Source organism: Belonocnema kinseyi, chromosome 5 (assembly GCF_010883055.1).
Source record: "Belonocnema kinseyi isolate 2016_QV_RU_SX_M_011 chromosome 5, B_treatae_v1, whole genome shotgun sequence".
Classification (NCBI taxonomy): domain Eukaryota; kingdom Metazoa; phylum Arthropoda; class Insecta; order Hymenoptera; family Cynipidae; genus Belonocnema; species Belonocnema kinseyi.
In genome coordinates, this window is record NC_046661.1 from 47,685,761 (window position 1) to 47,694,909 (window position 9,149).

The 9,149-nt window shown below is 37.0% G+C and overlaps 1 protein-coding gene across 1 annotated transcript in view; it reads left to right on the top strand.

The window, feature by feature from the left end:
• The window catches only part of LOC117173266 (protein O-mannosyl-transferase TMTC1-like), a 1,004,108-nt gene that overhangs the window by 379,586 nt on the left and 615,373 nt on the right, over window positions 1-9,149 (top strand). The window contains exon 2 of the mRNA XM_033361737.1: window positions 905-1,082. Coding sequence (XP_033217628.1) covers window positions 905-1,082 — 178 coding nt within the window. The remainder of the gene's footprint in view (window positions 1-904; window positions 1,083-9,149) is intronic.

The window sequence follows — 9,149 nt, forward strand, 5'->3', positions numbered from 1 at the left end:
TATGTGCATGTGTGTGTTATCACATTTTATGTTGTTCTGAGAAAAAGCTAAAATTGAAATTTTGCTTCGCAGCCCATGTCAATGCTTTTTCATCAAAAAGAGAATTCTGTTGATATGAATATAATTAGGTAACTGTAAAATATTTTCCAATCAAAAATTTTTGTATAGAGCATTTACATTTCAGTTAAATTTCTCGAGAACCAGAATGGTGCGTTTTTAATAAACTGCTTTGCAATCCTTATAAAAAATGAGCCCTTGGTTGAGGTAGTTTAAATGAATATGTATAAGTGATACTATGAATAAGTAATTATTATATTTATAAATTATATCATAAAACCTGATCACGATGATTATAAAATTCGACTGCAAATTTTCATTACCCTTGTTCCTCATACGGAAAATAGGATTTCAGTTGGGATGCCTTCAATTCTAAACGAAGATATATTACCAGTATCATCTCTTTTTGTGGTAGAGGATGAATAAACAGATCTTGTAAACGATTAATTATATGATTAATTGGATCGTCGATTTGTATTGAAGTCATGTATGTAAGTCAAAAAGCTATCACGGCTGCTATATTATATAAGTTTACGTTCTTTGTAAATCACTCTTCAGGCCAATAATGCAGTTGTAATACATTTTACCTACTATTTCTAGTGGTTCTATTTTAATTACGTTATTACATTCCGAAGTTGTTTCTGCCCTTTTATGATTGTTATTTCAATCAACCACAGAAAGCGATTTACCGTCAACCTCTGTTAAATTCTTTAGACTAGATTCATATGTATATTGAATTTTATGAATTATATTGTACCTTAGTATTGACTTATTAGAATAATTCTAAGATTATCAAATTGAATATAATATATAATATATTATTGTATACATAACTTTCATTTATCAGGATAAACTACTTAGCAGCTGGGTTAGCACCAACATGGTATCATTTAACAAACATCGCTCTACATGCCACTGCCTGCGTTCTTGTCACCAGAGTCAGCCTAACTATAGCCTCGTTAAGACCTGGTTTCGCCGCTCTTACGGGTCTCCTCTTTGCCGCACATCCTGTTCATACTGAAGCGGTAAGTAAAATTATGGTTTACTTAAAATATTAAAAGCACTGCCAAAATATACACTTTTAAGTTCTATAGTCCATCTCATAAGGAAATGTTGCGCTTAACAAGATTTCTTACATTACTATAACTACCTTTTACCACAAATTAGACACAAAAACCCCAGCCCATAAATAATAAACACAAAAATACCGAATAGAAATGTTGATTATATACTTCCATAGACCATATAACATGAAACCACGACAAGTTAGTAGACACACACTTACATCACACAATGCTCATGATGAAGGCTCCTCATCACGCCCCTTAATAAATTAACCTATAGATATGCCTCAAACAAGGTATATGAAACACTATAGTTTGGAAGCATTCTTCGAAACCCAAATTTCAAGCTATTCTTAGTAACATATCCAGGTCAACCCAATAATGACGTTTTTTAATCCTATAGCTAATATAGAATATGCTCACTAAGAACGCCCCTCAAAACGTAAATTCGGCACACTACTATCTTTAGACTCAACATATACATTTTGAAATATGAACTCTTCACACTGCATTATTGAATCACCAAAAATTCCACGTTATTTTTTTACGTTATCTAAAACCACAAAAAAAATATCTACGCACTTGTGAGTAGCCCTTGCTGACATGACACTCCTAACAGAAACGTCCATAATCGACACGCTACTCATAGAACTTAACGGATATAATGAAACAGTAATAATTACTCAAATTTTCCCGTATAAATTTTTATAAACGGAAGGAAAATTTTCAATTGTGAGCCATTCAGAAATAGTTTCTATCGTGTATGATTAACACACCTATCAACCATGCCTATAAGGAGTTACACGCCTTATATCTGCTATCAACAGTCACGCCGACTATTCACAATCAAACTGTATAAACAAATATAATGTAAAAATTCACAATCTTTTAGAACCGTCCGAAAAAATTCTTGTGAACAAAAGACATATTCTCATCCATTTCGAGGCGTCCTGATGGTAGGATACCCACGCACGCGACACGACTTTACGGTACTTAATTAAAAATATAAACAATGAAAAGCTAACCGAGAAGTTATTGCTTGAAAGCCTTGTTCGTGGAATTGAGCAAGATGAAGCTAGAAGTTCGCCAAAACTAAAAGGTGCTCGCTCGCTCCATCAAATCATAAAAGTTCTATCTCGGGCGAGTAAAGCATGATGGTGCTACTTCTAGCGCATATGTCATAAGCAAGAAGCGGGACCTTCATGCTTCACTCGCCCGAGATAGAGCATTCATAATTTGATGTAGCAAGCGAGCATCTTTTAGTTTTGGCTAACTTCTAACTTTATCTTGCTTCATTCCGCGAGCTGAAACTTTCTAGCGCTAACTTTACGGTCAGCTTTTTCTTATTGATATTTTTGGTTAAGTATCATCTATTCGATCGAGTGCGTTGGCATCCTATCGCTAGGATATCTCGATTTGTCAATGAGGATTAATTTCTACCCGTCGCCGATTGACGCATCAACTAACCACGCCCATAAGTCATTGTGAGTTAACAAAACCTAAAAAGATAAGCAAATTTAATTGTTAAAATAACAATTTCTTATTAAACGACTTTAATACAGAAATACTTTTTTCAAGAGAGAAGTTGTAGGCTCCAGAAGCTACGATCATGCATAAAGCAACCAATCGCGACGCAAATGGAACGTGTAAGTTATCCACTTCTGCTTCTTCTACCCTAGAAAGTAAGAATGAACGGCGAATTTACGCAAAATGCTTCGTGCAACACTGGTCCCTTGAGTGCGGTCTCTAGCCGCGGTTGAACTTACGCGGCAGACGGCACAGTTAGAGGTGAAGGTTTCACCTCTGGATACTTTTTTGGAGTCACTAACCTTTCTAAAATGTTAGGAGGAACGGTATTGAAGGACCAGATAAAGTGAATATAGATGAACAGACTGTTGCATCTGACGTGCGATCGACTGAGCCCAATGCTGCCCAGCCGGGATTTTGTTGAGTTGGATAAGAAATGAATCTTTCATACCTCCAAGGCAGCCGATTATGAGAACCATGATTTATGAGAACCAAGATGGACTTTTTAGCCTTGGTACATCCTGTGTTTCTTCCCCATTTGTCGTGATATTACCATCGGCTGGAGTCAAGAACTTAACCACGTAAATTGTCTTGGGCTTTAGATCTTAGAGGACAATATTAGGCATTGTAGCACTGATACGTTGACTGGTGTAATACGACAAATTGAATTAAATCTTACACTGATCATTTTTACAACAGATTAGATCAAAACGACTAAAATACCAAAGATTGTGATATAACACTTTTAGAGCCGCATTGGTCTCTTTATGTACACACAGCGTATATACCTTGAACATCCACTGAGAACATGTCCAATTGTTTCTGGCTCTTGCTTGCACGCTGGGCAGATGGTATCGCCCACAGGTTCATTTATTATGCACTCGCGATAGACTAAGGTGTTTCTAACGCCGTCTAGACAAGCAAACAAAAGTTGCTATGTTTCCGATCTCAAACCAGCAGATTTGAGAACCATTTTGGAGAGACCCATCGATAGCTCTACTCTACGCACAATGCCATATAACTCAACATAAAGGGGTTCGTCAGCATGTTCTTTTAGTAAAAGTGGGTGCTCTGTTTCATGTACACGACTTTTAAGCAACAAATGTGTTAGTGATGCTAGGCCATGTGTACTGTCGCTGGAATCGAATGAGGGACCAAGTTCCTCTGCGGCCTTATCTGCGGCTCAGTTGAGAAGCACCGCAACATTGACAATTTCATGTTGGTCTGCGAATCGCATTGGAGAATCCATGCTTTTTAGAACTGAGCAGGCTGAGCAGGCTGCACATCTCGGGTTTCCGCTTGCGATGTTTCAAGATATGCATATGTTTCTCCATTGCCAAGATTTTAAAAGGTATTTCCACCAATGAGCTGAGGACCTTGATCGTCACTCGTTGATGTACTTTTCAGTCCTTCTTTGTGTAGTTCGACGCAGGCAGTCCAGTCTAAAGCTCATGACAATGGCCTGTGAGTGCCTATTTACTGCTGTTACAAATATTGCAAAATTCTCTTTTAAAGAAGCAAAGAGTATAAGGTCGTCCACGCATAAAAGGTTGTTGATCTTAAATTATCTTCTAATCGGCGGGTCACATATGTATCCAGAGCTTTTACCTCGGAGCATAATGAATAGAGTCAATAGGGAGATGTAGGAACGTATCGGACTTGTCTTTTGTGAGATGTTATAAAAAATGTTGTCTGCTACAAGAACATAAGCACTTTAATACGTCCCATTATTTTTTGTTCACCTTCAGGCACTTAAGGAGCGTAATAAGTAGCTCATGGTTCGTTTTATCGGATGCATTTCGGTAGTCAATCCAAGCCACGGACAGACTGCATCGACACCTGGTAGAATCCTGGGCAATATACCTGTCTACTAACAGGTTCTCTCTTCAAAAAAGAGCGTCTTCTTTCGCATCAGCGTTGTTCAACTATTGCACTCGAAACCGGCTCGATAGATATTAATATTCTCTCTTTGAGGACACCAGTGAATAGCTTGTAGCTAGTGCTTAAACAAGTCATGGTGCGGTAGTTTTTTGGACTTGACAACTCTCCGGTCTCAAGGATCAGTACCGCGCGTCTTTCAACTAACCAGTGCGGGATCAGTTGTTCTCCGTTTGAGAAAGTAGTAAATATACGAGCTAGATGTTGGTACGTAGAAGTGAATTTCTTTTACCAAAAGTTGTTGATTTTATTTAGCCCTGGCGTTGAAAGGTTTTTAGTGCTAGGAACAACTTTCTTCACTTTATTAAGAGTAATTATTTGACACTCCTCCTCTGGACTTGGCAACAGTTGCCTGTGGCGAAAGTTACGAAACCGTGAGATATCTGAAGCGTCTGCATCGAGCTTATAAGTATCTTTATATACTTGTTTCCAGAAGACAGGAATATCTTCTCGTCTAGGCGGATTTTGAACGGCACACGACGTTTTGTTGAAAAAAAGGGAAGGATGAGTAGAAACGGTGAAATTTTCCTGAATCCACTTTACTCTTTAGCTATTGAAAGAGATCTTATTTTTTTCAACCAGTGCTGCTTGATGATCAACAGTTTTCACTTGTTCCGCGTGTGACCTGCTTTCCGTAAGTTTCGAGCAAGCGCCCTAACTGTTGGAGTAAAGTGCTTATTTGATTTTACGTGGCCAGTCTTACTCAGGCGTACTGAAGTATCATTACTTTTATTTTCGGTAAGCAGAGAGACGGCCTTTTTGTAAAATATACAGTTCAAATTTCAGAGATCAATATATTCAGGGAGAAAATGAGGGAGAGCAGTATTAGCTTCAGATCATTTCTCCATCCGAGAAAGACTTTTTGGTGGATTTTTGATCTATTCGTCATGAAGCATTATCGGCTTTCTGCAACGGTGCTCTTGCTGGAAAAGTGGTACGTTTGCTGCAGGATTTTGCTTTTTTTCTTGATAAGGAGCTTTATATCCCCCTTTGCTTTAAAAGGATACCTGATCTTTTAAATACTTGGCCGTTTTATGAGCATATTCTCGGTGCATATTTACCCAACTTTCATGTAATCTCTGCATGTATCCTCTCAGCGTCGGTAAGCTTTCTTTCCAACAGATAGGGGTGTCCCTCCTGAGTTTATCTGATCATTTAAAACGATGTTCTTGCGTTTGTGTGCGGCCATTGTCTGGTCGAACCTTTACTTCGGTCCTATTGCTACTCAGAACTGAACCATGACCTTCGTGCGAGAAAGGCCTATTGTGGGTGGAACTGCGTGATACTGGTGACGTAGCCGCATAGTTCGTTGCATTAAGGAGTTAGTCTAATGCAACGTGGCTGACTGCAAGAGCTAGAGCTCTCCTACACTAGAGTCGCCCCTTCCCTACGCTACTTGTTATTATTATACATAAATTTTTTTTTTTAAACACTCACTCGGGTGAACCCGGTTTTTCATCATAACTGCGGAGTAAATGAAATGACTGATGAGATGAAGATGTTAAAAGTCAATTTAATACGATGCTTGCAAACTTCTGCGTTGATGTTGTAGGTATACAATTACGAGCATGGTGTAGCTTGGAGTTCGTCGCTTACTGCTGCCATACTCAAACAGTGGCCTCGTGCGTTATAGGTGACAACTGTCACCTCTGGATGCTTTATTAGAGCTACGATCTGTCACTTCACAGATTTTTAGTTGCTTGTTTTCTGATGGTCGAGAAAGTTTCTTACAATGCGACAGGTGCTTATTAAAACTGCTTTCTGTGCTGATGCCAAGACCCTACTGACTCCTAAATGTTCAAAATGTTAAGTGCATGTTGCGTGCATATTACCTGTATCCGAAATCACAATAGGATGAATAGATGCATGATTAACATTCCTTCATATGGTTTTTACTTTATGCCTTAACTCGCTATACTTATGGATCTTGGTTACGCGACAGCCATCAATAATGTGTTCGATCGATTCGTTGGTATCTCAGCATAATCGGCGCCAGTCAACCACGTCTAGATGTAACAATTGTTTGCGATCATTTATGCTGCTGACAACCTTGTCCTGTATATCGCCGTGAATAGATTTCTGCCTTCATTGTATTTCTAATTCCTCTATGGTTTCTGCCCTGATATTCAAGGCCTTAGCTGCAGACAAATTCAAGGGCGTGCAGTCAAGATCCGCTTTACAGATTGTCATGTAAAGCGCAGCATCTCGTTTGCTTTTATAATAGTCTCGCAACTGTACAGCATGTAACTCACAAATTTCTTTGACGTCTACAACGCCCCTACCCCCTATATGTCGTGGTGGAACCAACCTTTTAATCGCTAAATTAATGTGGTGCATTTCGTGCTTCTTCATTTCTACGCAAACAATTCTGCTTAACTTTACAAGGACAGTGTTAAACCTTTTGATGAGCACAAATAAGTACGTGAAGATAGAGATGGCATACGTGTTTATTGCCATGATTTTGTTTGTTCAGTTAAGAGAACTCTTCATAATCAATCTGAGTCTCGTAGTGTAGGCAGTCATTAGGCTTGTGTTCACTATCGTATCCTGAATACCCTTAGATTCAAGCATACCCAGATCTTCATATGGTTCGCCTGCAGCCATACGAAATAAAAAAAATACCTGTATACAATGTGAAAAATTCTGAGAATTTTTCCCACTTTTTAGGTCGGCAAAATACAAATTTTCACAGGGAAAAATAATTTTCCCCAAGATTTGGGGAAATTTTCCCAACAGTTTTTATAATTCACTGAAAAAATGGGGAAATTCCTTAAAAATTAGGAAACTAGATTAAACCTACAATTTTGGGGGAAATTTGCCTAAATTTAGGGTATTTACACGGAAGTTTTGGAATATTCCCTAAAGTTTTGGAAATAAGGTGATTCTCACTAAATTTATAAAATCCTTCCAACCAATGTTTGATTTTCCACGTAGATCAGGTAAATTTTCTACAAATTCTTGATGTGTTACTGTATACTCAGGAAAATATTTTTTCCAAAAATATTCGATAAACTAGCACGATATTTTAAATAATTTCGTACTTTTTTTGAGAAAAGATTTATTAATGTTAAATTCATCTCAAATATTTTAAATAGATAATTATTAAGTTAATAATTTTGTATGGAAAATAAACTTTTTATAAAAATAATTATTAAAATCTACTGAAAAAAAGTAATTTTATTATTTTCATACTATTCTTTAAAAAATTATAAATTTCTAGGAACGTTTATGAAAAATTATACCTTTGTATAAAATTTAGAAAAAATCCAACTTGGAAAAGATACATAAAGATACGTTAAAGGTGCCCGCATAACTATCTGGAGTAGAGACTACCGTGACCAACATTGCGGTTTCTTCAGAGCGAAGCTCTTCCATTGCTACAGCCGAGTTAAACTTAAATTTGTATTATTATTCCACAAATTTTAGGGAATTTTAGCTGCATAAATTCCTGAATTTTCAAGCGTAGGGATGTTTTTTGGAATTTTCCCTACTACACTTTGGAGAAAATTCTCCAAAATCTTTGGAAATTAGCGCCGAAACAATTTTGCGGAAAATTTTCAAGAATATTTTTACAGTGTACCCATGCAAGTACCTGAAAATATTATTTCCGGAGTTGAAATTGATCAAAATCATGTTTTTGAAAAGAAATCTGTTAGCATTTTTTTCATGAAAATGCAGTGTGCGTATAATAAGTATTTTCAGACGCCTTTCCGCCTCCACAAGACGTTTAAAAGGGGTAGGAGTTTATCTAACCTTACATCGGTGACCAATCAAAGGGTGACTTCCCATCCCCCATGAGACGTTGGAAAGGATTAGGAATTTGACTAAACTAATTTTTGCGACAAGTCACAGTAGTGTCTTTCAGCCCCCCCGCCCCCACGACCCGTGTGGAAATAATTCATGGCGCTATACTGTTTCAGCCTAGAACGCCACGAGTCTATCCTGGCGCTATCTCGAGAAACTATGCTGGGGCGGTGCGCAAATGTAACGCTATAGATGCGACCTAGATCGCAAATTTATTACTAATTTTTATAATTAAATCATTCCTCACATAAAAGAACTATGAGCTACATTTACAATATTAAAAAATTCCAGGTTTCTGCAAGAAAAATGGAATATAGCTCGTATATGTTTTTTGGCAGAGTTTCCAAATATTATTGATGAAAAAGAAAATTTTTTGTAACCAGGAGCCAACCTTAAAATTGAATTCTCATTTTACTCCATAAACACTAGAATTACATATTTTTTAAATCATTAGGGCCTATTCCTGCATTGAATAAAATCTTTATTCAGAGTGAAAAATTGTTTAATTTCAATAGCTTTTATGTGAGACGTTTTTTTCAAATGCTGGGGTTAGAATTAAAAAAAAACACCTTATACAAAAACTATTGAAATTAGCTAATGTTTTACTCCAAATAAAGATTTATTTTGAAAAGAGGACTAAGTCATGCTTATCTAGAAAAGATACGAGGGTAGTTCAATAAGTCCTTAGAATGAAGTATAAAAACAATTTTTTTTGGGTAATTTTTTTTTTATTTTTCAACATAATCTCCTTGGAGCTCT